Source organism: Mandrillus leucophaeus, unplaced genomic scaffold (genome assembly GCF_000951045.1).
Source record: "Mandrillus leucophaeus isolate KB7577 unplaced genomic scaffold, Mleu.le_1.0 Scaffold13, whole genome shotgun sequence".
NCBI classification, from domain to species: domain Eukaryota; kingdom Metazoa; phylum Chordata; class Mammalia; order Primates; family Cercopithecidae; genus Mandrillus; species Mandrillus leucophaeus.
The window spans coordinates 729783-757081 of record NW_012101254.1 but is presented as its reverse complement, the minus strand read 5'-3'; the positions used below and the strand labels follow the sequence as shown (position 1 = coordinate 757081).

Sequence of the window (27299 nt, the reverse complement as noted above, 5' to 3'; positions counted from 1 at the left end):
TCGTTGGTTATTGGGCCCCAGGAACCTAGTTCTGGAGTCTGGTCAGAGACCAGGTGAAGATACTGAAGACACTGCTCTGGGGATACATCAGTCTTTTATGAGTGGGGAGGGGTCTGGCCTCTCTCCCGCAATCACAGCCGCCCCATTGTAGCCCGGGGTTTCACAATAGATTTCATTAAAACCAAAGGGTCACGCTGCTAAAAGGTGTGGAAACTTCGGCCCACACAGTTGGATTTCTGAAGCCTGGGGAGGGACTTCCTACACCCACTTATTCACTTGTGTGTGAAATTCCTTCAGCGAGGACCAAAATCCTTCATTACATAACTGAAGAGCAGGTTTCAATGATAAACACAACCTGGAGAGGGGGACAGCATGATTTCAATTAACCTTGTTCCTGAGAGAGGGGTTGGGCAGGGTGATGAGGAAAAGAGACCCGGGATGGGGAACTACAGGGGAGAGGGGGGTGCAGAGGGAGCTGGTCATGCCATCTGCAGCCTTGGTTGGTGCCTCACGCAGGCTGCCAGCCCACCCTGCTGCTGAGGCCTCACGCAGGCCTGGGGTGGGGTAAGGGGTGGCCGGTCCTCTCCTGTGTTCTCCGGTCACTGCCAAGGTCTCTGGGATGCCCCTCGATGACACTTACTTGCCATGGCTTCAAGCCGCATCAGGAAGCAGACCAGGCTGGGGAAGCTGACCCTGCCGACACTGTCGCTGTACCTGAGGGTCACCAGACGCAGCAGCTCACGACTGACAAAGATCCCTCTGAGGAAGTCTGGGGCCACAGGTGAGCGAGTGAGTGAGAGGAGGCTAGGGCTGGGGGGTTCCTCTGCTTCTCAGGGTCTGAGAGACCTGTTCAGAGGTCCCGGAAACCTCCCACCAACTCCTCCTCCCACTCAGCCCCCTCCCTTTAGTGTCTTCTCTTTCTCGTTGGTTATTGGGCCCCAGGAACCTAGTTCTGGAGTCTGGTCAGAGACCAGGTGAAGATACTGAAGACACTGCTCTGGGGATACATCAGTCTTCGCAATCATCTGATCATTCCCACGTAATGGGAGAGCTGCTGGGACACCTGGGGGGTGCTTCTAGCCCTGCCTCTGTCAACCTTCTCTCTGCTGATGACCTTGACAACCTTCCCCCCGACCCATGACTGTGGGTAGGTTGTTTATGGATGCCGCTAGTGTAGGTGGGAGTGGCCCCTGGCACAAGGAGATGCAGTCCTAATTCCATCCAGGGAAAAGACTGACCCTTGGCGGGACAGCAGAACGCAGGAAGTGGCCTCAGGCAGGCAGGAGCTCAGTGCCTTGTCATCCTGTGCTTCTAGTTATAAGCTCCAGGGAGGCAGCAACCTCACAGGGCCAAGTACATACTGGCGCACAGTCAGGCTTTGCAAGATTTAGAGAGCCAGTAGAACCCTGCAAACCAAACCATCCATCATGGGGACAAGCCTGGTGGCCCGTGAGCCTCTGGCAGCCAGAGACACACATGCTTTCTCTGGCAGAGTTAATAAAACATGAACTTGAATGCCTTTAGATAAGCCAGGTCCTCTCCTGCTTGGCACGTTCTCAGTCACCTGTTTTCTGACTGTGAGCTCCATCGCCTCTTTCACTTACCTGCCTGGCTGCTGAAGGCTTATTGAGTTGAATTCGAACAATTTTCTACTGTTTTCTCTTTTATCATTCTGGAGTCATGAGTGAGGTCTTTTTAAAATATTTCATCTTTAATGGATTCTTAAAGTGTGGTCCCCAGACCAGGGACATGAGCATCCCCTGAGAGTTTGTTAGAAATGCAAATTCTTGAGCCCCACCCAGACCTCCTGATCAGAGGTGCAGCAATCTGGGCTTTAACAAGCCCTGAAGGGGATTCGGAGGCAGCTCGGGTTTGAGAGTCCCAGCTCTACGTTATGAAGCATTAAGGGGAGGATCCGGGCTACAGCTGGGGGCAGCAGCCTGATCTTTCTGCCCTGTCTCCAGGCCGGGAGCCATGGGAGGGAGGATGATGGAGACTCTCCTTCCGGTGTTAACCCGGGAAAATGTGATTTTACATTTTATTAAAGGAAGGTGTCCATTTCCTTGTGCAACTTTTTTTGTGATCCATTTTCCCCATTGGGACGGTGGAGGTAATGATTCCTGCCCTTCCCAGTTCGCAGGGTAGTCGAGACAATCAAATGAGATGACGCCAACAGAAGTGCTTGGTGAACCATGGAGCACTTACGCACCCTAAGGTATTATTATCATTATCCCAGGGCTGAAAGCCTTTGCCTACTTGAAGCAGACAGATGCCATTTGATTTAATTTAGCCCCAAACTCTCTGTGAAGAGAGAGCGATCATCAGCCAGCCTGTGGGTATTTAACCCTGATGGCCCAGATACTGAGCTGGAAGCGCGTCTCCGAGGCGAGCTCGATTCCTGGTAGGGTATCAATCATGCGGCAGCTATTTTCTCACAATTAGAGCTGTGCTGGGGAGGAAAGGCATCTGGGAAAATTGACTGGCACGTAAGAACTCGGACGGGGCAACTATGTCTGAGTCTGTAGCCCTAGAGGCCCCCCAGGGTCAGCGTGAACTGGGGAGGACACCAGATCTGCAGTGCTCCTCTCTGATTGCCTGGCACTGCTTTGCTACTAGGGGTGTGGGCATCACACCCACCCCCGGACCCCAGGCACCACAGCTCCAAAGTCCCCATTGTACCTGTATTCTCTATGGCCTTCCACAAGTCCGAGCTCAGGAGGACTCCAGGGCTTGTCTGAACCTTCTGGAAAACATGCTAATAGGGGAAGAGAAGCAAGAAGTCTGTGAAGACGGGGGAGGTCCTGGATGCTCCTTTTCCGTCCTGGGAGGTTGCTTCCCTAAACCTCAGGGGCAGGCACGGTCCCAGCACTGAAGACTGGGAGGACAGAGTGGCCACACCTGGTGAACTGACCATCCTGGCTGCCTGCTGAGGGGCTGTGGCTGCTTCTCTCCTCACCCAGGCTCCTTCCTCTTCTGCACCCCCAGGCTGAGCCCTGACACATAGGGCCGTTTTCTGCTTTTGAGGGGAGCGTAGGGCTCTCTAGAGAGTTTGCGTAGGGTAGTGGTTAAGAGGAGCTCAGGCTTTACAACCAAACTGCTAGGGTTTAAATCGTGGATTATTTACCAGCTGTATTACCTTTAGCCATGACTTAGTCTTCCTAGGCCTCAGTTTCCTCATCTGTAGCATAGGGTTAATTACAGTGCCTACCTCATAGGTTCGTTGCAGGGAGTAAATGACTAAATATTTATAAAGTGCTTGGGGGAGTGCTTTGCACATGAGTGAATGCTCTATAGAAAACATTGAAAGCAGGTTGGAATGGCATCCTGGAGCCCAGCACGGGGGCAGAAGGTGGCACCCGGAACATATCACTTTTGTATGAGGCGGCTCTTGCACCTACCCAGGCCTTTTCTACTTCTACCCAATTCTCCCTATAATCCTGGTTAACATCGTACTTCACAGATGGGGATACTGATGCTCAGGCAGGGAACATTTTGCCTTGGATTAGGTGTGTAAGTGCTGCAGGACTGAACTCAGGACCCTAATTTGGGTCTATGCCTAGCTGTCCCCAGGAGCTACTCCAAAGCAAAGTACCCACACACAGGCACGTGACTGAGGCAACCTTGGTAGACAACTGCCTTTGCAAAATAGCAGCTGGACAGCTTTTTGGGGACGTTATTCGGCTTTTGGTGAGTGCAAGGACAGACCTAGAATGATCTCAGGCATTCACTCGTTCATTCGGAATCCCTTCAGTCATTTATTCAGCATTTTGAACCCCTGCTGTGTTTTAGACACTATGGAGGTGCTGGGGAAAGATGGATATGAGGGAACCCTTGCCCTGGGGGACCCAGGGGAGTGGACATGCTGGCCGTCGCAGTGCCCTGCAATGAAATGAGAAACCAAGTGGCCCCTGGTTGGGGATCTGGGGATATATAATGAAATAGCCACACAGGAATGTTTTTTTTTTTCAGCCTTTAAACATGTTATGAAAATATTTAGTGACATGGCTAGACATTTGATGTATTTATTGGCATTTATTAATTTTTAAAAACAGATTATACTTCTATTTGGCATGTGTGGGTATACATATTACAAGAAAAATTCTGAAGTATGTTCACTAGGTGTTAACAGTTTCCCTTTGGTTAGCAAGACCATGTTTTCTAAGTTTATTTTTGCCCATCTATATTTTCTGTTTTTCTACTATGATAGGTATTGCTTTCCTAATAAGGAGATGTTATTTGTAAGTACAAGATGGTAAGACAACACAGTGTGGCTAGCCCTGACAGATGTGGGTTCAAGTGTTAGGGGCCAGAGGGGCCATGGGGGCCAGCAGAGTCCCCAGGGAAGGTTCTGCAGGGAAGGAGTGGTAGAGGTTGGACTCTCAGGGTAGGTGGGCACTGACCAGTCTGAGTGTGCAGGGAGGGGAGAGACGGGAGGGGCAGGGTGAAGGGGCACAGGTGTGACGTTTACAGGAAATAGTGAGTCTCCTTTAGACTTGTACTGGAGTCTAAAGGAGAGAGTGGGATGAGTGGAAAGGGCTTCTCCTGGGCCTCAAATGGAGACCCACTTAGAGGGTCTTGTGTGCCACTCTGAGGGTTTAGACTTTGTCCTGGGAAAAATGGGGAGGCCACACTGAGACCTCAGGCCGCATCACTGTTTTCAACAGATCCTCTGGCAGATGGATTGGACGGGAATGAGATAAGCTAGCAGGTGTTGCAGTGGATGGAGGAGTGGGGGTTGGGGGAGATGCTAGTGGGCAGTTTTAGCTTACAGGGACAGCATTCTCCTCCCACCTCCAACACATCCCTGATTCCGCCACCTAACTGGGCATTGCCTTTGCCTTCTAGAGTTGCACTACATCTCCCCAAACAACATGCGAGCTCTCCTTGAGGGCAGGGGTGAGATTTCCTCCTCTTTCATACCCCTGAACCCTGGTGCAGGGTTAGACACCCAGTAAATCCTTGCTAACTGGACGGAATGAGCGTGCTAGTCACAGAGAATGTGCCTGTACCTGGCAGTGAACAAGGCGCTTCCACAGTCTCGCAAACTCCTCTTGGTCTAGCCGCCCATCCACTTTCAGCTGGGTAGGGAGTTAAGCGTGAACCAGTGTGCAAGGTGCAGAGGGGCTGCCGTCCTGCCAGTGAAGCTGGAGCAAGTCCATCCATCACTAGCAACACAGTTGGTCCATTGTCACCTAGATGTGGCCTCATGCCAGCTGGTCCATTGTCACCTAGATGTGGCTGCATGCCAGCTGGCTCCTGCTGCGTCTGAAAGGGACCTGGCTTAGATTTGCTTCACAAAGAAAAATGGGCAATTGGAAGAAGGAACCCCTAAGGAAAAGAGGCCAATATCACTTGCATCTGAGGGAAGAGAGGGGTCTAGAACACAGCCTCCACCAGTTGGAGTGGGCGCTTTGGCTCCAGAAGTTGGGGAGGAGCACGAAGGGGTCATGGCAACCCAGAAGCAGCAGCCACAGGAAAGCACGTAGAGCCCTGTGCGCATAAGTATAGAGGGAACGCATCCCGTGGGCATGTTAAAGCCAGCCCTGGCTGCGCCGTATGATGGGTTCAGTGATGACTAATGAAGGGAAAAGCATTAACTTCTGAGAACTGGAAGGGGAGCCAGCGAGTGAGTAGGAAGAAGACTGAAAGAGACCTGTCTGCTTTGCAGGGGTCCAGCAAAGGTGACCTCCCCTAGGGTTACTCACCCTGGGCCGTGGGTCTATGAGGACCATTTGGATTCCTCTGTGGGAGATGGGTAGTGTCTCTGACAGATTCCAAAGCAAGGCCAGCAGAGACAGGGCCTGATTTATGATTTCATCAAAAAACCCCTCTTGTTTTACAATGGCCGGCTTCACAGTCCCAATTGAGCCTTGTCAATGGTGCGGGAGAGGGACAGAGCATCTCACGAGACAGCACACTGCCTAGTGAGGGGCTGGCAGGGCAGCATCTGGGGGTCTACACTCATGGAGTCAGCCTCTCCTGCCTGCCAAACGAGGGGTACACAGGAGGAGGATGGCTCACTGGGGAATGGAAATCAGGAGGAGGGGCAGGAACCTGGGGTTCAATTCTTGGTCCTACACTTGTAGCCCCGGGCCTGGAGTGAGTCCCTGAACTGCATCTGCCCAGCCTCTCCCGCTGCAAACGCAGCATGGTAACAATGCTGAGGTGCAACTGCTGTGTCGACCAGGCAGTTTTCCGTGTTTCGGTGGTAGTTATCTTGATTGAACTGGGGACTTGTTGAGTAAGAAATTTAAATAATAGAGACTCCTCCAGTGGGAAGGGAACAGGTGAAAGGGAAAATAGTTCCCAACGGTGCTATAAAGGGCGGTTTAGGATAAGGTTAGAGCATAGACTTTGGAGGCTGAAAGCTCCAACTTCAAATGTGGGCACGAGTCCTGACTAGCTGTGTGATCTGGGCAAATTACTTAACCTCTCTGAACTCCTGTTTCTTCCACTGTATGATGAGATGATACGTTTTGTATCAGAGGGGTTGCTTCAAGAATTATAAGGACACACACACATCCCCCCCCAGTACACTGATCAGCACATAGTAGGTGCTTAATAGATGGTAACTATTATCATTGTTGCTGTAGCACGTTAGTGAGTTAGTAGAGAATCCCCAGAAACTCAGGGACAGGAAAGAAGAGAAAATACTAAGAGTGAGAAAATGGTTCCCTACTGTCCTAATTAAGACTCTGGGGAAGCCCACAGAGCAGGGGGGCGCTCAGAGCATGGGAGGGACGACCGCAAAGGATACTTCCATCAGAGCCACCAAGCTGCGGCACTCATCTAAGGAGAACATGTCCCCTGGAGGTCCTGAGGAGAGAAGGACAGGAAGGACTGAAGTGTTGACAGCGGGGTGTGGGGTGGGGGTTGCCAGCAGGGAGGAGGGTGGGGCCAGCTTGCCCCTGGGCTGCTCGTACCTGTCAGAAGCTCCTGGTTGAGAAGGCTGTGAAGCTGGGTGGCATCAATGTCCAGCCTCTGAACCAAATAAGGAAGGAATGCAGGAATTATATGAGTTCCAGGATCTCAGAGGCACATCTGCCTGCCCTGTAAAAACACTCAGATTTCCAAGCACTTAGTCCCCACAATGTACCCATCTTGCCCTCGTCATGAAGCCTTACCTGATGGCTCCCAGCCATAGTAGTGACTCCCTCCCCTGCACATCTGTCGTGTTGGTCACTCCTGATGCTTGGCCCCTGGTGTAGGTGACCTTGCATTTCTCTCTTTATCCATTACTGGACTGAAAGCAGTTTAGTCCTTCCCACCATCTCTGGCACTTGGGAACCCCTCAGGGTAAGTATTGTTGAATGAATCAACTCAGCCCTTCAGATGTGTTCCCCATCTGCTTCCAGGAAGAGACTTAGGAAAAAATAATGACTACTGTGTATGTGTGTGTGTATGCACGTGTGTGATAATAGGAGTTAAAAATAACAGAAATGTGGGCTAAGAGAAACTGCTATCATTGAGCACATTACTTAGCATTAATTTTCCCAGCCACCGAAGCAAAAAGGGAGACATCATGGTTTTCTTTGGATTAAGAGCGGGAAGCAATTGAGGTTGGGGAGGAATTCTTCCTGGCCTCAACTTCTGAGACAGTTAACTGCGTTTGATTTTATACTGGGGGTATCCAGCAGCTTGACAGGCAGTGTCTTTGATGACAATTTCACAGAGACATGGAGCTGTTCTGTATGTGACTCTTCCTCATGTCCAGCCTGGGAAGGGCAGAGGGGATGCTATGCTGGTATTGCCCTGGGAAAGCATTTTCATGGGGAGCTGGTGCTGGAAAGATTTATCAGCAGGTGGCCCTGTGGAGTGGCACTGGTCAGGTAGAAGAGGGTGCCTCCTGGGGGTCTTCTGAGAATCAGCACCTTCCATCTCCCAGGATTGGTCTTACCACCTTGAACTGGAAGCACAAACAGCCCCAGAGCCCATCCTGACGGGGTCCTCACTCAGAAGGATGACCCCTCAGGATGCCCCTGAGGAAGACATCTTGCCAGTGCCTGAAAATGGTCCTCAGGTCATTTCTCCCACATCTCACTTTGGGTTTTATCAGGAAAGTTGGTGTTGGGTGCCCCCTATCAACTGAGTTTCTCTTCCAGAGACTCAGGACACCTCGCTTTGAGCCGCAGTCAGCATGCTAATGAGGAGTTCCGACTTCCATGGAATCATCCACTATAAAGCAGCTTTGGGGCATGGACCATGTCTTTTCCCTCCATATTCCCACGTCGGGACAGAGCCTGCCCCGGGTCCCGCATTCCATAACCAACCAAAAGAGTCTGAGGAGATGAGGGTAGGAATGGAGGTGAGGGATGCTTAAACAATCTCCTAAAAAATTGCATGTTTGCCTCGACCACCACAATCCAAGATGCCCAAAAGCTACTCCTTGGGATTCCCAAAGCTTAGTGTGGGACTTGTAATGACTGGGTGCTCAGTAAATGCTGGCTACTTGGTGGATAGACCTAGCTCATCCCAGAGTCTAAGTGGATCCTTCCTTTCCCACAGGCAGACCCTGGGTTATAGAGCTGTCACTACTACTATAGTGAATGAAGAACCGGTGGTAGCATCAAGTCATTGTATTAGTTTTTTTGTTTGTTTGTTTGTTTGTTTGTTTGTTTGTTTTGAGATGGAGTCTTGCTCTGTTGTCCAGGCTGCAGCACAATGGCACGATCTTGGCTCACTGCAACCTCTGCCTCCTGGGTTCAGGCAATTCTCCTGTCTCAGCCTCCCGAGTAGCTGGGACTCCAGGCATGTGCTACCATGCCCAGCTAATGTTTGTGTTTTTAGTAGAGAGTTTCACAATGTTGGCCAGGCTGATCTCAAATTCCTGACCTCCTGATCTGCCTGCCGTGGCCTCCCAAAGTGCTGGGATTACAGGCATGAGCCACTGTACCCGACAACCATTGTATTAGTTTAAATCTAAAGTGATAGAAAAGGTCAGAAGAGAGGACACAGTGAGTGCATGGAGGATTATTTTGCTTTAAACTTTCTTTGGAGGACACAGACCCTGAGGACAGCTTGCAGGATTACAGAATACTGCCAGGTGGGTCCTGCTCAAGAGTGCCTGGCCGAGAGGTGAAAGGGGGCTGGAATCCCGTCTCTTTTCTACTTCCCAGCCATGTATCTGGCAGAGTGCCACACTGGGGTCTTACTCTAATTCCCACAAAGGCCCGCTATGGGCCACTAATCACCCTCTATGAGGAGGGATTTGGCTGTTGTTTGGAAAAGTCCTGATTAGAAAATCTGTCCCATCTTCACATATGGCAGACATTTTTATTTTAGAGGTGCAGGTGCATGGGCCGTGTGTGAGAATTTGCCACCTGCCACTGAAGGAAGCTTGGTCTCAGGCATCCTAATTACGTCTGCTAACCACCTCGGGGGCTAACCTTCACTCAGGCATCTGCTCCGGGGGAGGTGATCTGCCTTAATTCAATAAAAATGATTGAGCACCTCCTTGGCCAAGGACAGTGATCAGTGTTGGGGACAAGGAATGCATATAATATCATCCCTGCCTTTGGGAGCTTGCAGACTGAGGACAGTCGTCTTGGCCGGCCTTGTCATGCAGTGAGGGAAGTGCCTCCTGAATCAGCCCAGATAGTGGACCTGGATCCTGGGCTGGTACTGAATTCATGGAGGTCTGTGTTCCTGTGTTAAGCTGCTCTTTGCAACACATGCCCCTCATTCCAGCCACATTCTTTTTTTTTTCCCTAAGTTTTCCTACTTTGGCCCAGGCTGCTTCTGGGTGACCACTGCCCCAGTGATCCTCTGAATGCAGAGACAGGGCCTGCCCTCCTTCCTGTCCTTGGCCTCTTCCTGGTTCAAGGCGGCAGGGTAGAGACGCACATCGGTATCACTGTCCACTTTCCACACCAACACAATTATTAACGGTAAGAGGCCCATTGTGCAGAGCCCCTGGCAGCTATTTTATTCTGACAAGTCAAGGAGTTCTTTATAACAGTTTATTAAGCCATTAGGGAAATCCTGTGTGCACATAGGTGGCTTGGCAGCAAGGATGCTGTATTTGCTTTCTGAAGCTGGCTAGCTCCCGGGAGGAACGATACCAGGTTGGTGGGAGGTGGCCGAGTAGGAGAAGGAAAGGTTTTAAGGGATACTGCCAATTGCTTGTTTAAAGATTTAGAAGGCAATACACCTCACAACCCATAATTATTCCCTCCGTTTCTAAGCTCTACATTCCATCTTGATGTCACCCAGATGACACTGGGTGGGGTGCCGTGTCTCTACCGAGCTTGGCAGCCAGAGCAGTTCTGGAGATGATCCAGAAAAAGAGGCAGGTAAAATAATCCATCAAGTCACTTCGCTTCTCTGCATCCCAATAAGAGCCTATAAGAGCTGTCCCTCCCTCAGATCCCCTTTCTCTGCTCCCACGTAAGGCCCCTGGGGTACCATACCTGCTGAGCATATCTGTTGAAAACGCTTTGTTGGGAGCCATGTTCGGAAGGGCTTCCCTGGATAAAAGGGAAAATAGCCAATGTCAGACTTCCGGGGAAGGAGGCCACCCATCTGGTTCAGCAAGGGCACAACAACCCCTGCCAAGATCTGAGAAAGAGGCTTTATTGGGCAGTTGGAAAAAGCCTTCTGGGGAATGAGAAAACTGAAGTTTGTGGAAGGAAGAGGACTGCGTTGAGCCTGGCCTTGGAGGTCTGGTCTTCTCCCCCTACCCCGCCCGCCCCTTTGAGCCATCATCAGCCTATCATGGTATCTCTCTTTTCATTGGTTGAGGGCAGGGGAAGGCGCAAAGAAGGAGACAGAAGCTCTTGGGGATGTGATGGGGCCAATGAGGCTTGTCAGCCAAACCTTGCTGCATACCTACCTCCATTCTGAGGTTGAAATGGTGGCTCAGGTGCCTAGAAAATCAGAGGACAGTGTGACAAGGATGACCAGCTCACCACTCAAAGGGGGCCTGCATATACAGGGCACCCAGCTGGCACTGGATATTGATGCCAAGTTCCTGAATGGGGCACCCTCAGCACCGCAGGACATGAAGTGAGCAGCTACAACACTGTGGCCACGAGCCCAGCCTTTTGGCTGGACATGGTCTGGTCTTTAACTGTTTAGTAAATGGCTCCTTCCACAACCAGATACTTCCAGCAACCCCCATGGTCAGGATGGCAGATAGGCTCTGCCTTAGGCTCCATCTCTGATTGGTGGTGTGATGGCGGCCTGCCATGCTGGACTTGGAAGGTCTCACCCACGCTCAACTGCAAAGACTGCCATAATGATGGCAATGTCTGCCTTGGGCCCAAGAGAAGACAAGGGGCCCAGCGGGGTGAGCACTTGCTGGTCGCAGTGTCGAATGATCAAGTTGGCATGGAAGACCCTCCGTGATGGACTCTTTCTTTCAGGCCCATCTTTCACTGTCTCCCTGCTGTACCCCACATTTCAGGACATGTGACATGCTGGCGATATGCCACCTTCCTGTATAGATGCCAATGCTCCTTACTCTCCAAGCAGCCCTGTGCACAGTCACTTCCCTGCCACCATTCATGCTTTTTTCTTCTACCACCTTCCCATGGCCACCATCGCCTTCCCTTTTAAGCTATTAAATTGTGTTTTTCTTCAAAGGCCAGCTCAAGTGCCATTTCTCTCAGTCCCTCTTGCCACTCAGTCCTCCCGTGCCACTTTGCATTTCCATCTGGCAATGGCCCCATCCTGTTTGTGGTCTGGTTCTTGGTTCACAGACTTTCTCGCTCCCCCTTTATGGTGAGCTGCTCTAGAGTGGGGCCAATATTGCGTCCCCAGTGACATGCTGCACAAATACACAGAGCACAGCCCATAACGACACAACACGTTTTTATAAAGTTAAATAGAATAAAACATTTAGAATCCCAGAGGGTTCTGTACCTGTCATTGTCTGGCGTTTTCAGGAAGATTCGGAGCAAGAACTCCACTGATTTTCTCCGTGTCTGTGCAACCACAACATAGTTCCCAGGGCTCAGATGGTAGGTCACAGTGAAGTTGCGGCGGAATTTATTATTTGAGCTTTGGACAACGTTTCCGAACGGGGAAGAAAACACGGGTGGAAATTTCTCCTGGAACCTCTGGAATTAGAAGAAATACAAGAAATACAATTATTGTGAGAAAGCCCCCTCTGTGCATGGACCCCAGGCACCAAGAAAGACCCACCACCTTCTAGACCCTTTCCATTTACCAAGATAACATTACAGGCTCTATAAATGGAGACGGTGCTCAGCTGAACTCTCAAAAAGCAGTAGCATTTAGACTGTCGTTTCATCTAGACCCTGGACACTACAATGGGTGCAAAGAAATACTACACACAGTTTTATCTCATTGAGTCCAACAGCATCCTGAGTTTCTGAGTTTTCTCTCCCTGCTTATATAGAAAGAAAACCTCCATGGAAACTAGTGACATCATTTCAACACTGATTTTCTTCCGGGGCCCCTGAAGCCCCTTCTCTCCTGAATGTTTAGCAGAATACTTTGGACTGCTATACTATTACAGAATTGAATTCTTTTCACTTCCTCTGTTTCATCTCTCCAGCGAAGCCCCGAGATTCCTTCTCATTGGAGAATAATGGGCCCTGATCATTTTCCTTTTATTTCAATATTTCCTCAGAGATAAAACAATAAATATAATGCAGTTCCTATTACCAGATGTCACATACATATTATGTAATAAAAACCCCTTGCTAAACAAATTTTCCTCACTACAGTCAAGCATAGGGATTCCATTTCGAATGGTTATGCAGTAGGAAATGATTATTTATGAGCTAAGCCTTGTGGGGAACATGGGAAAGGGGAAAGTTTCTTTTCAGGAGTAGGGACAGGGTTGGGCTCCAAGGTGAAACAGGAGATAGGCCACTGCCCCAGGGGCATGGCTGGGTGGCATCTCCAATGCAATTCTGCTGACATTAACAATAGCCTCAGCAGGTTTGGGAGCCTGACTTGCTTGCGCCCTTATGGCAAAAGCAATGATGGAATCAGTTCTTCTCCAGAGGGTCAGCAGTGTCCCGTGGCTCTGGGTATGGGCGAGGGTGCATGCATGTGTGGGTGCAAGGGGAGGCAGTGGGCATGCAAAGGTGTGTGGGCAGTGTGCCTCCTACAATTAGAAGGCAAGGGTCTCCCTGCTTACCCATTATCTTGTCCTGCTCCCTCTGTTGGCCCCTCATAGCCCTGTCCAGGCTCCTGATCCTTCAGAACAGACTTGCTCAGTGGCAGTGAGAAGTGTGAGTGTGGGGGAACAACGTGGGGGTTCTTGGTCCATTGCTCAGAGTACCCAGCATCAACAAACCACAAACCCAGGACTGGTCATGCACAGACCCGACTCTGAGCTTGTAGGGATGGGTCCTGTGCTTTTTCCTGGATTAAGTGCCACTTTGTTCTCCAGCTCTGGGGCCTGAGATGCTGATGGCTCCTTGCACCTGAGTGCTTCTCTCAATGCCCATCCCAACCTAGCTGGGGTGTCAGGGACCAGAGTGAGATCCTGACCCCAGCTCTGTGGCTGGGCCACCACTGTCACAGGCAGGCTCCCTTGGAAGGTCTGGAGGTGCTGTAATCACTCTTTGTTGTCTGTGGCCACATCCTGCTCCCCGCTTTCATCTGTGGCCCCCAGGCAGATGCACCTCCCTCTTGGGGGCTCAGAGCTCTCAGCCATGGGCAGAGGGGTAGGTCTGAGTGCCTGTGAGGATAGGTATTCCAAACTCCACCTGTCCTTCTCCATCCTTCCTCATATGGGCAAGTTGCCTTTCACCAATCCTGGGCCAGATGATCTGTTTAGGATGGTGGCGGTTTCTCGCAAGACGGGCTCAAGGATGTACCTTGAAGCCGCATTTGGAGAGCATGCATCCTACTTAGGGAGGATTTGGGGACTGACTACTTTAGGAGGCTGAAGATCTTTTCCAAGGTACCCCTTAGTGCTGCTCTCATCTTAAAAGGAACCAGCTTCATCAATCTTCTCTAACAGAGGCCGTGGTCCTGAGGATGGTTTCACTTGAATGTTAACAAGAGAACAGCTCAAAGGGTCAAAGCTTCAAACCAGGACAGCTAAATATTCTCCTGCTTTGTGAACCTGTTTGGGGATTCTAGGCCTGTGTCTGATGTAAGACTTAGACTGAATTTGCAGCCACTGAACACGTGGAGGCCACGGGCATTGGAAGTGGCCTAACGCTTCACTGGTGGACGGCAGCAGAGGTGCAGGGCAAGGACGATGCTGAGCCATACCTGTGAGCCAGCCTGTTGGAAACAGGGAGAAAGGCAGTTTTAGGAACTCAGACCCAAACAAAAAGGCAAGCAGAACTGAACAGCGTGGCTCATTGGTTTCATCCCTGCATTCCTCCACCTTTTCTTCCTCTCTTTTAAAGAATTTATTTTATACCTATTATGCCTGCCATAAAGCATTTTTTTTTTTTTTTTTGAGACAGAGTCTCGCTCTGTCACCCAGGCTGGAATGTAGTGGCATAATCTCTGCTCACTGCAAGCTCTGCCTCCTGGGTTCAAGCGATTCTCCTGCCTCAGCCTCCTGAGTAGCTGGGATTACAGGCGCATGCCACCATGCCTGGCTAATTTTTGTATTTTTAGTAGAGACGAGGTTTCACCATGTTGGCCAGGCTGGTCTTGAACTCCCGACCTTGTGATCTGCCTGCCTTGGCCTCCCAAAATGCTGGGATTACAGGCATGAACCACCACGCCCAGCTGCCACAAACCCTGTTTTAAACACTGACATATCACTTTCTAATAAGATGAAGTAAAGACAAAAGAAATTTTTCTTATTAGAAACAAGATACACCATCACTTAGAGTCTTCAAACACTGTTGCACTCTAACTTTCATGATCCGACAAAGCATTCCTGGACCAATCTACAAACTAGTTTTAACAGACACATAATAGCTGTAAGCAGACATGACTTCCTAAATTTATTAGGTATGAATTTTACAAACGTTACTTATATCTGTGATAACATTGGAGTTGGAGAATATTGCACCTTCTCCAAGTTGCATGGTGAGAACCACCAATAGTGTAGTAGAACTTACGGCCCTTTCCAAGGCCGTGGCTCTTGCAGCCTGAAGATGTGAGCCCACACATCCCGCGCTTGTGGACTGATTTGGTGATCCACTAGGTGTCACGATTTCCTCTGATAGCTTTATGGAATGGATCAATGGGGATAACCTCAAAAAATGTGTAAGTGGAACATGTTCCTCTTCCTTGTGTGGCCTGCCTGTTCCTTGGCACACCTAGAGGTGAACTGGGATGACTGGTTACCCATTCTCTGTGTGAGGTTGTAAGAAATGAAACCCACTCAGTTGCAGAGAACAGCAAGAGGAAGGAAACTGAGGCAGAAAAGGAGGTGTCTGAGAGGAGGAGGTATTCTTTGGTCGGCCCAGCAAGGTGTGGTTACTCTTCACAGCAATGATGATTGCATTGGAAGGAAGGGGGAGAGTTTGACAGGGCCTGCAGATGGCACAGAACCTGGTGCAAATGTAAACTCTCTAACATCGGGAGCTTCCTTAAGAAGTCAACTTCTTTTAGTCCATCAGACCACTGTAAATAGATGGGAATTTGTTCTTGCACCCCCACCCCCAATGCTTGTAGGAATGTCTGTGTGCCTATGAATGGGGAGATACCCATGTTCCAGTCTTCATGTAGTAGAAGGAATACCTGAGGATGCAGTTCCATTAAAAGCCTCTCTACAGTTTGCAAAGCACTTGTATGTAATGTGTTGGATACTCACAATAATCCTGCAAGCCGATGCTGAGCTCCCTATTTTATGGGTGTAGAAATTGAGGCTGAGCAGTTTAAGTAGCAGAGTTGGGAACAGGGCAAGCTGTGCTGCTTGCTTTGCAATCAAGCCCTGTCACCACCAGGTGATGTCTTCCTTAGTTGGCTTGATTCTTTTCCACTGTTGACCCTGGGCCCCACCCATGTTTACAGACCTCTCAGTTTTCCCAGGCCGACTTATCTGGAGGCCAAGGGTGAGCTGAGAGGAAGGTGGAAAGTCCAGGCCTTGGGGAGGAACTCTGAGGGAGGTGAGGATGAATTGGCTCACTCACCCTCATCCTTTTCACTGTCCTGTCTTCTCCCTGCCTATTCATACCCCATCAGGGTCTAGTTGGATGTAAAGCAGAGCAGTGCTCCCACAGCAGCTGGGGAGTCACAGGCCCATGCCAGGGCTGGAGCATCATCATATTAGCAGGGCAGCACTGGAGCCACAGACACCATGTGAGCCCTGGAGCCTTCTGAGAGTCTGGCTGCTGGCAGGTACATTGCTGTTTCTCAGCTGAACTGTGAAAGCAACCCATATCATTTGAGTTGTCCAGGTCTGAACTGTTCTTTGGTGTTTAACTCAATCAGGATCTTGCAAGATCTGCTGGGATCTCCAGGAAGCCTGAGGAGCTCCTGGGTCTGAGTGTTCTTTTAGCAAATTGGGCAATGGTGAGAAGTAACACATCTCTGGCAGAAAAGTAGGGAAGTGGGTTTGATATCATTTTAAAAATGGTGTAGTTACAGTCTCGGTAGGGTTCCTGAACTGTGAAGACTTTGGGTGAATCAACACAAGGCCCATGGTCACCCGTGTGAACAGAGCCTCGGAAGTTGTGTGTGTGCTGGGGCAGCTGTGATCTTTTTCTGGGCTTCTGTCTTGGCTCAGAAGAAGGAAGAGTTGGCTGAGATGTTTCTAGTAGGCCTCTTTGGTGCTTGACCTGGTCAATCCTGGCTGGGCAGACCAGGAGCCTCAGTTCCTTCTCAGCCTTTCCCAAATCTTTCCCTCTGCCTCCAGCCTTTTCTTCCCAGAGGTGAGAGCTGGAGAATCTGAGGATGAGGGTCCTCTTAGAAGGCACCTGAGTCAGCAGGAATTCTTGTCTGAAAGCCCTGGAAACTAACACAGGCTGGGGTGGGCTGAAAGGTGCTTCTTGGAAGGAAAGCTCACAGAGTCGATGGGATGCTAGAAAATGCAGCCCAGAGGTGGGCAGGGGCCAGACAAGAAGGATACACAGCAAATAATCCTCAGCTGTTCCCACCTATTTTAGTTATTTCCTTGAGTGCCAAGGCTCTGAGTGACTCTGTGTGTGTGTGTGTGTGTGTGTGTGTGTGTGTGTGTGTGTATGAGGGGTGAGGGGGAGATGAAGGGAGCATCTAATTGGGCAAGCCTGGGTCACAAGTCTACAACTTTTGCATCCAAGGGCTTGGTTGAGGGAATATTTGGCCTCTAGCTGCTTGCAGTAGGAGGCTGGGCCCTGCCTCCCACCAGGATTCCCCTAAGGTGGAAAAAGTGTTCAGGTACCAGGTGGTGATGAAAATGACAACCGTGTACTACTGCATCCTTAAGAGATATTCTTTGATAGCATCAGAGGGTTTGAGGCACCTCAAAACTACTCTGCTAAACTCCAGCAATGTCTCTCCACCAAATTGCTGAAATTGGGAAATGGAAATATGGTCAAGGAGAGCAGAACACAAAAGCTTTCCTGCTCTTTGTGGTTTTTGGAGCCATGAGTATCATCAGAAAGGCATGCTCCTAAGCCCTACCGAGAGCCCTGGGCCTGAGACCCTAAGTCCTGGGATCAAACGCCCCTGTCACCTCCAAGGTGCACCTTGGATAGGTCATTCCTCTCTGAGCTTTAGCTTCCACACCTACAAAAGTGGGGCTAATTGGGTTTTTGAGACAATGAATGTGAACATGCTTGTACTTCTGAAGTACAGGTTGAGCATCCTTAATCCGAACATCTGAAATCCAAAATGCTCCAAAATCCAAAACTTTTGAACACCAACATAATACTCAAAGGAGGTGCACATTGGAGCATTTTGGATTTTGAGCTTTTGGACTAGAGATATTGAATCAGTAAGTATATAATGCAAATATTCCAAAATCCTCCAAATCTCAAATGTGAAATACTTCTGGTCCAAAGCATTTCTGGTAAGAGAGACACGATCTATATTCTCTCACTGTGAGGCCCTCTTATTAGTGTGAACCACAGCCAATGCACAGGACTGTTCAGCCATGTCTGGGTATCCAGGAGCCCTGTCTGTCCATAAATGCACTGACACTCAAGGCTGTGAATTTTGCCTTCAGCTCAGTGAACAGAAACTGAAATCATTCCTAGAGACACTGTAATTCAAGTTCCAGCCCAGTCTGCTAAAGGACCTCTGATATCCCTGGTGCTCAGAAAGGTGACTTGTGTGTTTGACTGAAGGCTTAGGGGACCTCTGGAAGCCAGTCTCAGCTCTGCCATTAACTCTGACCATGTCACTTCACCTTTTGGGGCCTCATTTTCTTCAACTCTATTATGAGGAGAGAGGATCCCAGCATGTGATGAGTACATGATCTTAATTATCCACATTAGTGCAAAGAAGCCGTGGGGTGTATGATTTGAGAACCTTCACTTGACTTGGGGGATGCACCGAATTGTTTGGGGGAATAGCAGGGAGTAGAGATATCAGACGTTCTTTTGTAGCTTTTTTCTTTTAAATGGTATTTTTAAAAAATGAATTCCCCCAGCTATCACATTACTGAGTACATACCCAGAGGAACATAAGCATTCTACAATAAAGGCATATGCATGTGAATGTGCACTGCAGCACCATTCACAATAGCAAAGACATGGAATCAACCTAAATGCCCATCAGTGACAGATTGGACAAAGAAAATGTGGTACATATACACCATGGAATACTATGCAGCCACCAAAAGAGCGAGATCATGTTTTTTTCCTGGGAAAATGGATGGAGCGGGAAGCTATTATCCTTAGCAAACTAACACAGGAACAGAAAACCGAATACTGCAAGTTCTCATTTATAAGTGGGAGCTAAATAATAAGAACTTATGAACACAAAGAAGGAAACAACAGACACTGGGATCTACTTGAGGGGGGAGGGTGGGAGGAGGGAGCGGAGCAGAAAAGATGATTACTGGGTACTGAGCTTAATACCTGGGTAATGGAATAATCTATAAAACAAACCCCCATGACACGTGTTTACCTATGTAAGAAACCTTCACATGTACCCCCAAACCTAAAATAAAAGTTTCATAAAACCAAAACCATGAAAGGAGAGAGAGCCTAGGTGGAGGGGAAACCTGGCCTCAGAATAGCCAAGCAGAAGTTTGCATGCCAACCACCAAACTATGACTCGACTTTGGTCTAAACATAAGAGAAAAACACACCTCTTGGATTTATACTCAGAACAGTTTAGACAGCTTCCCCCGCACCCCCCCCCAACAACTTCCAAAGTTTAGCCAATGATTCTCAAACTTTAATGTGCATAAGCCTCTGGAGAGCTTATGAAAATGCAGATTTTCAGGCTCTGTCCTTAAACATTCTGATGTAGAAGGTCTGGAATAAGCCCAGAATCTGCTTTGTTAGAACAGCTAGTCTTGGCCCAGACCACTTTTTGAGTAGCAAGCATTAGATTCTACAGCGTCCCAGAAAACGCTCACAAGCAACACAGGCAGGAGGTGAGTCCCACTGTAATTATGGTCGATTGTCATCTCTCTGGCCTCAGATTTCTTGCACATTTAGCCTTGGACTGGATGAATGCTACAGCCTCTTTGGGATTTGTCTCCAAGGCTGTGGTATAGTCAAATCTCCCAGCATGGCCAAAGCTGTTCTCCCCAACTCAAGGTTTACACTGAATTTCTAAAAGGGAAAGCCCTGAAGCAGGCTTCCTTACCGGAATCACTTGGAAATTGAGTGGAAGTTTCTCATCTTCTGCCTTCAAATTTGGTGGCGTGATAGCAATTGTGATGCAGATGACAACATTGGTGCCTTCCATTGGCTCTTGCACAGAAAAGTTAAATTGAGCATCATTCCGAAGTCCTCCTGCATCAGATAGAGCTGTTACTAGAGCTCAGCTTCACTACTGGGAATCCCGGGCGGGACCATGTCCAGTGCAGAGAGCTCTGTGGGGTTGTGTTGTGAACTCTGGATTGGAGACCTAAGGCCTGGGTCCTAATCCTCACAGTTACTACTTGAGATACAAGTTTATTTTCTAAACCTTGGCTTCCTCCTCTTAAACACAGGAAAGGTTGTATAGTCCCCACTGTGTGAAAAATGTTTCTTAAACTGTAAAGTCAAAGTCTATTTTATAATGATAAGTGAAATTACAGAGTTCCCAGCTACAAGTGAGCTTTTGCATTGGTGGTAACCATCAGAGCCTTGAAATGGCATGAACCACCCAAGCACAACTAGAGACAGGAAAATAGGCAGAGAGATGGCAATTGCTGTACTCTTCTAACCAAGCATGCTTATCAAAGCCAGAACAAGAGAGAGTGAGCTAATGTGAAAACCATTAGATTCAAATACATGGAAGAATGAAGATAAATCAAGATAGAGATGAATTGATACACATCAGAAGATTGGACTGACAATGGGGGAGCTCTGCAAGGGAGTGGGGAGGCGTAGAGGACCATCATAGCATGGACGTGCCGTGAGGACTGGATAAGACGGTGCATTAAAATGCAGGTGCTCGATCACTGGCTCCCTTTTCTTTTTCCATTGTAAGGTATTACTGAAAACGGCCCTGATGTACAGGTTTTGTTAGTTCACTGATAAGGACTGTATCCAGGGGAGAGGGCCTTGGCCCTATAATCAGAGAGGCGTAGCTCAGGAAGAGGAATCAGTAAATTTGCTGCCCAACAGTGACTCAGCAGCTCTTGAGGTTCTGCCCAAGACCTCCTGGTGACAAGGTTCTCTGAGCAGCAGTTCTGTAGATCACTAGAGCCTGGAGGTCAAGAAGAGGGACACCATGGGGTATGGGCTCATTCAAACAAACCATCTCGACAGGCAGGTGCCCAGAGGAAGGGATGCATACACATCCCTGGGTGTAAACACACAACAAACACACTCTCACACACAAATGCATTGTTTACGCAGCCTCTTTTATCAAGGATGTATAAGCACACTCTGGTTCCTCTTCACAGGGAGCTCTTTCACTCATCAATGCCACAAACAGGGAATGGGAGGTACAGGGAGGGAATGTGACTTTCCCAAGGCCATGATCAACAAGATTCATCTCAGGGGAGCTCAAAGACTGGCTCAGAGGCACCTATCTGTGGGACTTCAGCAGGGACACACCTGCTAAGACAGGGCAGGGATAGTCTCCCTTGTGTCTGGGTGGTGCTCTCTAGGCTCAAGGACAGACAGGTATGACTAATTCCAGTGCTGAGTGTTGGGGAGGATGAGGACAAGGTGACCAATTATGTTTCCAACATCACAAGGCCAGTATGTGGCAAAGACAAGGGTCCAACCTAGGCCCCAACTCTTTTCCTGTGTTCTTTCTGCAGCCCTCCCCTTGTCCTGGATGTTTACTGGAGGGTGGTGAGCCTGCTCTCCTCCCAGGAAGCGGGAGGGGGTTAGTGGAAGGACAGTGGCACAGCATGGAGGGCTGTAGGAGAATCACATCAGCAATTCTCCTGCTTGGCCCCTACCAGCAATCATTTTACTTGGAGGAGCAGTCACAGTCTCTTCATGCTGACAAACTCCCCTCCTTTCAGCTTCAGGCTCATGGCCCAGAATCAAGGGCCAGAGAGAGCTGAAGCCATGGCAGGGCTGGGCTGGGGCAGCCAGCTTCCAGTTGGGCAGTGTGACCACCCGTGTCATCATTACCTGTAGTGTTTCCTAGAATCACTTGCTTCCTAAACATTATTTGGGACCATCCTTCGTGGAGTGTGTTTCCATGGTCCAGGGTAATTGGAATTTGGCTACATATAAACATGGAGACGAATTTCTGTTGGAAATCTTGACATGACATCCTGTTAAAAACAGATATACATCACTCAGTGACTAGTGGTTGTGTACCCAGGGTGGGGGTTCCTATGACTTTACAGCATAGCCACTGTCCTGCCCAGAGACCAATGTCTGAACCTGGCTCATTCACCATCAAGCACCCTTCTGTGTTTTCAGTCCTTCTGCTCCAGTGGCTGGGAGAGCAAGGACACAGTCACGTTCTGGGGTCTGCCTGTCACCAGGCAGAAGCTTTATCATTAACTGCCATCTCCTTAACGCATTGATCCAATGGTGAGCCCTTTCATGGTCAGTGGGATGACTGCCAGTCTCTGTCTGCTCTGGGTTCTCTAAGCTGCTAGGAAAATTGTTTTTACCCTGGGGTGTTTTGCCAAATTTATTGTTGAGGTCTTTATCAGCCTAAAATTGGATTCCACACCTAAAATCCCATCTCCTACTGTGATTAAACCAGAGACACTGGGGAAGATTTCCTTCTAATCTATATTTGTCCCTCTGATTCTTAATTATTTAGACCCATGCTCCTTTCCACACATGCTAATTTTCATTGAAATACATCACTCAGTAAAACAGACAACCCTCTGAGGAATATACAGGTCATGCTCTGAGATGTGAGCATATGGCCAAGAATGTGTTCTCAAAACATCTAGTCCTGCGTGACTTCTGGGTGATGAAGCCAATGTCTCACCCAGAGCTACAGAGTCTGCATCCTGCTGCTGTTTTTGAGGTCACACTAGAGGAAACTGGGGAGCTCGAGGGTCCCAGCAAGATGGTACAGAAGTTATGGGCATGACAACCATGCATCCTAGCTTCCAGGAAACCACAGATTTCAAGCCTTTGGTGCCAATATTCTCTTTTACTATTAAAATGTCCTGGAAAGTTCAGCATTTCATAACTGAAATAACTTTCCCACCAAGAGGGAGCCTACAATAATTTTTCATCCAAAGTTTTTGTGTCTTGGTAGAGAAAATAGGCTCCCTCTAAACAGGTCTCTGCAAAGCTATTTTCCATCTTCATAAATGTTTAGGGAAAAGGGTAGGGATTGAAGACTTGGGCAATAGTTAAAGATTTAAAACACCATTATATAAGAAGGGTAAATACCAAAACTCTCCATCTTCCTGTTTCTTATGTAGCTGGCTTTTCCGCGGGTCACGGGTTTCCTCCCACTCCTGAGACCTGAACATGGACAAACAAACCACAGGGTGAGATTTTCCAGTGCATTTTTTCTCAACCATGTGTGGGTCAACAGGGACCCTCTGTACATGTCCCCACTAGTTCCTGGGGAGCACATGGCAAGTGTCATTCCACCTAGGACAGGACCCAGTTATTCTCTACCTGTTGACGACTTCCAAACATCTGTCCCCAGCCTGGTCTTCTTTCCTGAGGTCTAGATGGATTTATGTTGCAGTTCACCCCACATCTCCAACAGAGTCCCATAGTGACCCCAAATCAACCTGTCCCTGACCATACCCATCCTCTGCCACCTCCTATTGTCTGAGTGAGAACATGAGGAGTCCCTCTGTCACACCCACACATCCAAACAATCATCAAATAGCATTCATTAATTGATCCTACCTCTTAAACCCCTCTCAAAGCCAGGTACTTATTTCCATCCCTCCTGCTGTTACCCCAGTTCAGGCTCCCTGCCCTTCCCTCTGGATGTCCACCTGGTCTCCCTGAACTCAGTTCTGCCCACTTTCCCATCCATTCCTCACACTGCCATTGAAATGATCTTTCTAAAATGTAAACTTGATTATATTATTTCCCTGCTTAAAACCTATCAGTGGTTCCATATTATTCTCAAGGTAAAGTTCACACTCCTTAAAGAGAACCTCGGCCTCTGCCACCCTCTCTGATGTTACCAGTTTCTTGCTTCCTCACCTTACCTCCACTCTTGATTTCTATTCTCCAGCAATAGTGCCTTCATTTCCTTAAAACACCCCCTGCACCCCCAACTTTCACCCTGATGCTCGCTGCACCTGGCGCCCTCTTCCTCCTTTTAGTTCTGTAACCTGCCCTTACTCATCTTTCCTCTTAAAGGGCATTGCCTCTGGGAAGCCCTGCTTGGCCCCCAACTGCCCTCTGTTCCAGGTCTTTTGAGCTTCCATAGTCTGCTGTGTTACTGTTACTTTGTGTATTGGTTGCTATGTCTCACTAGACTCCCAGAGCCATGAGATTGCTGAGCCTGGCTGGCCATCCTATGATCGCAGGTGTTTTGCCCATGCCTTGGCATGTATCAGGTGGGTGCAAAAGTAATTGCATGCCTAATAGCACACAGTGATTTTTTGTTTGTTTAATTAATTAATGCTGCCCACTTCGTTGGAACGATATGTTCCAGAAGCCAGTCCTTGGGTCTCTGGCGAGGAAGAGACCCTCACAAGCAGAAGGCAGCAGCTGCCCCTTCTTCAGCCCACACCTTAGAGGGGAGGCATGCTTGTAGGCAATGGGTTTCAGGGGCACAAAAGCTCAATGAGACCTTTCTCATGGATGAGGTTGCATGGGGAGCCTGGGTCCCCTCTCTGCTAGGACAGCAAGGCAGGGGCCACCACTCAGGCTTCCGGCTGCAGGCTGAAGCAGTCAGATGTGGTATTGTAAAATGGCAATTTTATAATTAAGCGATAATTACATTTTCTGCAGTGTGTAAGGAAGAATAATTGTAGTGTAAATCAATACGCTATCGATTCATACAAGTTTGCCTTTAAGTGTGTGCGACTGAAATTTCAATTATGGCTGAGATTAGACCATCTGGTTCTCTCCATCCATCTCCATTCCTAAAAAGTAGGGAAGAAATCAACCACCTGCTTGGAGACAGTGATTATGCAGTCCCCGTCACTTCCTTCCAGTCTGGTTTCTGGTGCAAAGTGGTGACCCTCAGCAGTCAGCCAAGATACAATATGTGATCCGACAGAGCAGGTGCTGCTAGATCCGTCTCCCCCAGTCCCTGCTCTGCACACATCACGGCCATGGTCAAAAGCCTTCCTTTATGCCCATGCCTGTAGGGGATAAATCCAGACTTCCGGCATCAGGCTGTCTGGTGTTGGCTCCCAGCACTCTCTCTCTCTCAGCTTCCTCTGCCTCAGCCCAGTTTGTTGGCCCTGAAAAGACTATCAATGTTCCCAGAAGGGTGCCATAGCCTATGCGTCCCCCTCCTATCTAGTGATCTCTTCTGAAGTGAGTCATACTTCCTCCACCACAAGGCCAACTCAAGTTCGGTCCCATCCATGAAGCTTTCCCTGAACATGCCAGCTCATGGGATGCTTCTCTCCCCAAACCCTGGTGTCCCCTGTTGCCTTGACTGGTCACTTGATATTTAGCATGGGAAACATGGGCAAAATATCAATTGCGAATATATTGCCTCTTCTTCTACCCTAGGGAATCTGTCATTGTCATTTGCCTTCCCTCTACTTCTATCCCAACAGGCAGCCTCAAATCAGGGGTGCTGGCTGATCCTGTCACACTCTGGGCCATATTTGGCAACTTGGAGTAATGACTGGGAAGGAGAACTGGAAAAGGACAGAGGTTATTAGGATTTATATTGGAAAGCGCAAAGGATACACCTGGGAAGGAAGAAAGGATAGAGGCGAGAGAGGAGAAACTGGGGAGGTTTGACTGCCCGATTCTCCCAGGGGCGTCTGAGGTCACAATTAGGTTTATTCTAGGAATTCATTGTGCTGTTTCCTCCCACCTTCCATCTCTGCTTACCTCGCCCTCCATCCCAATCATACTTTCATCCCACACTGGTTGAGTGCCCAAGGGTGCCAAGGTCATGGGAGATTGGAGCGGTCCTGCCACAGCTTAGCCTGGGGCATCAGGTCTAGAACTGGCTGGCTCTGCATTAGCCTCCAGGACGCACCGTCCTCACTGTATTGATTTCACTGTGTGCTGGGCCCATTCCTGTTTGTCTGAACGGATTGCACTTCCTTTCAGATCAAGTTCTCCACCCCCAGCCCCACTGGTGACGATGCAGCAGCTGCTGTGTCACCACACTTTTCACGGATGGACACGGACCCCTGGAGGAGTGCGACCGGGCTGAGCCTTGCTGGCTGCCCAGAGGAGCAAGTAACCTGTTGCGGCCCCTCTGTCCTCTCAGGACCACTGTCTCCTTCACAGTCAGCAAGGGGCTGGCGGCCTAGGGGTCCACTCCTCTGGCAGCTGGGAAATGCCAGCCCAGTTCCCTGGGGAAAGCACTGACCACACAGCTGGGCCCCCATGGGATGTCTTAGCTCCTGTGCCTCCTGATTTAAGTGTGGAGAGGTGCAGCTTTATCATTTATATCCCAGGCACCGAGTACTCACAGGCATCCGGAGCAGCAGGCAAGACTGGAGAGCTGAGTAGATTGGACAAAAACATCATCTAGATCTTTGCATCACTTTCCCCAACTGCCCCCGGTTAGGACGCCTTTTCCACCCTGATAATGTGACATGCTCAGGATCAGAATTCCATGGGTCCCTCCAAGGGAGGCAGTTCCTTCTCTCCATCTCTGTCTTGCCAAGTCGGGGCTTGGCTCCTGCCTGCCCTGCCTCCCGCCTCTTTTACTAATTCTGGGCATGTGCATTCCCTGCTGTGGACTGTAACCTTCTGGAGGGTGGGCACTGGGTCTTGTCATCCATATACACCTCACAGCACCCGCTTAACACAGTGCACTTAGTACAGGGTGTACACAGTAGGTGCCTCAGAGTTGCTTGGCAGATGGCATCACAGGAGCGTGAGATGCACAGATAACCACGTGTAGGTGTGAGCTGAACAGGCCTGCGGTGAGATGCACAGCGGTGAGACAACCCCTGCTCTCATGGGCAGGAGGCTCTACCAACACCAAACGCTCTGTGAAGGATGGAGAGAGGTTTCCTGAAGCCATACCCATCACTCCAGCGCCCTCTCCATTCAGTCTCGCCCCAGCCCCAGGGGTTCCACAGGGAGATAATTTCTTCCCAGCCCCTTCTGTATTGAATCTGTAAAGAAAACAGAAAAGGGAACTGTCAGTGCTCTACAGCAAAAGTCAGCAGAAAGGGGGATGAATGCAGCTGCTTTTTACCTCCAAGGACCAATTTAACTTCTGACCTCATTTGGCTGCAACCAGAAAAAATTGAAAGGAAAAAAAATCAATGTCTCTCTACTGCCTGCACGGCGTTGGAAGGAGATAGACGAGGAAATGGCCCCTCATTCCGCTCAGCCCCTTGCAAGGGCAGATGCAACTTTATCATTCCTTAAGACTGCATCCCAGAACCTGAGTGAGTTGAGATTTAATAGCAGATAAACAGCAGGGGATGTTGCTTCGGGCTGCAGAGGACAACTTTATGGGTCCCCAGCCTCCTCCAAGCCCTGTCATGGATGGCATCTCTGTTCCACAGACACAGCCTCATTCTCTGCCGGCAGCCCAGTGGGAGCTATGGAGCAGTCTCAACAGCACTGTCGTGAGTGAGGAGGGTAGAGGAGGCAGATTTGAGCAAGACTGAGATGGCCTGTGAACCAAGATAGCCGGGGCTAGCCCTCCTCATCCTGCATCCCGGAGCTGATGAGATACCTCAGTCTGAGAGAAGATGGCCAACAATGGCCTGAACTTTCCCTCCTTCCCTTCCTTCCTCCCTCCCTCCCTCC

The 27299-nt window shown here is 49.3% G+C and overlaps 1 protein-coding gene across 1 annotated transcript in view; it reads right to left on the bottom strand.

Annotated features, from left to right (window-relative positions):
• CAPN13 (calpain 13) overlaps positions 1-27299 on the bottom strand; it is an 85196-nt gene that overhangs the window by 9359 nt on the left and 48538 nt on the right. The window contains exons 8-20 of the mRNA XM_011972548.1: positions 26562-26653; positions 22806-22880; positions 21570-21715; positions 19636-19784; positions 14200-14211; positions 11863-12059; positions 10832-10865; positions 10410-10466; positions 6924-6981; positions 6758-6816; positions 5010-5078; positions 2680-2755; positions 641-769 (exon numbers count right to left, since the gene is read on the bottom strand). Of these exons, the coding sequence (XP_011827938.1) occupies positions 641-769; positions 2680-2755; positions 5010-5078; positions 6758-6816; positions 6924-6981; positions 10410-10466; positions 10832-10865; positions 11863-12059; positions 14200-14211; positions 19636-19784; positions 21570-21715; positions 22806-22880; positions 26562-26653 (1153 nt within the window). The remainder of the gene's footprint in view (positions 1-640; positions 770-2679; positions 2756-5009; positions 5079-6757; positions 6817-6923; positions 6982-10409; positions 10467-10831; positions 10866-11862; positions 12060-14199; positions 14212-19635; positions 19785-21569; positions 21716-22805; positions 22881-26561; positions 26654-27299) is intronic.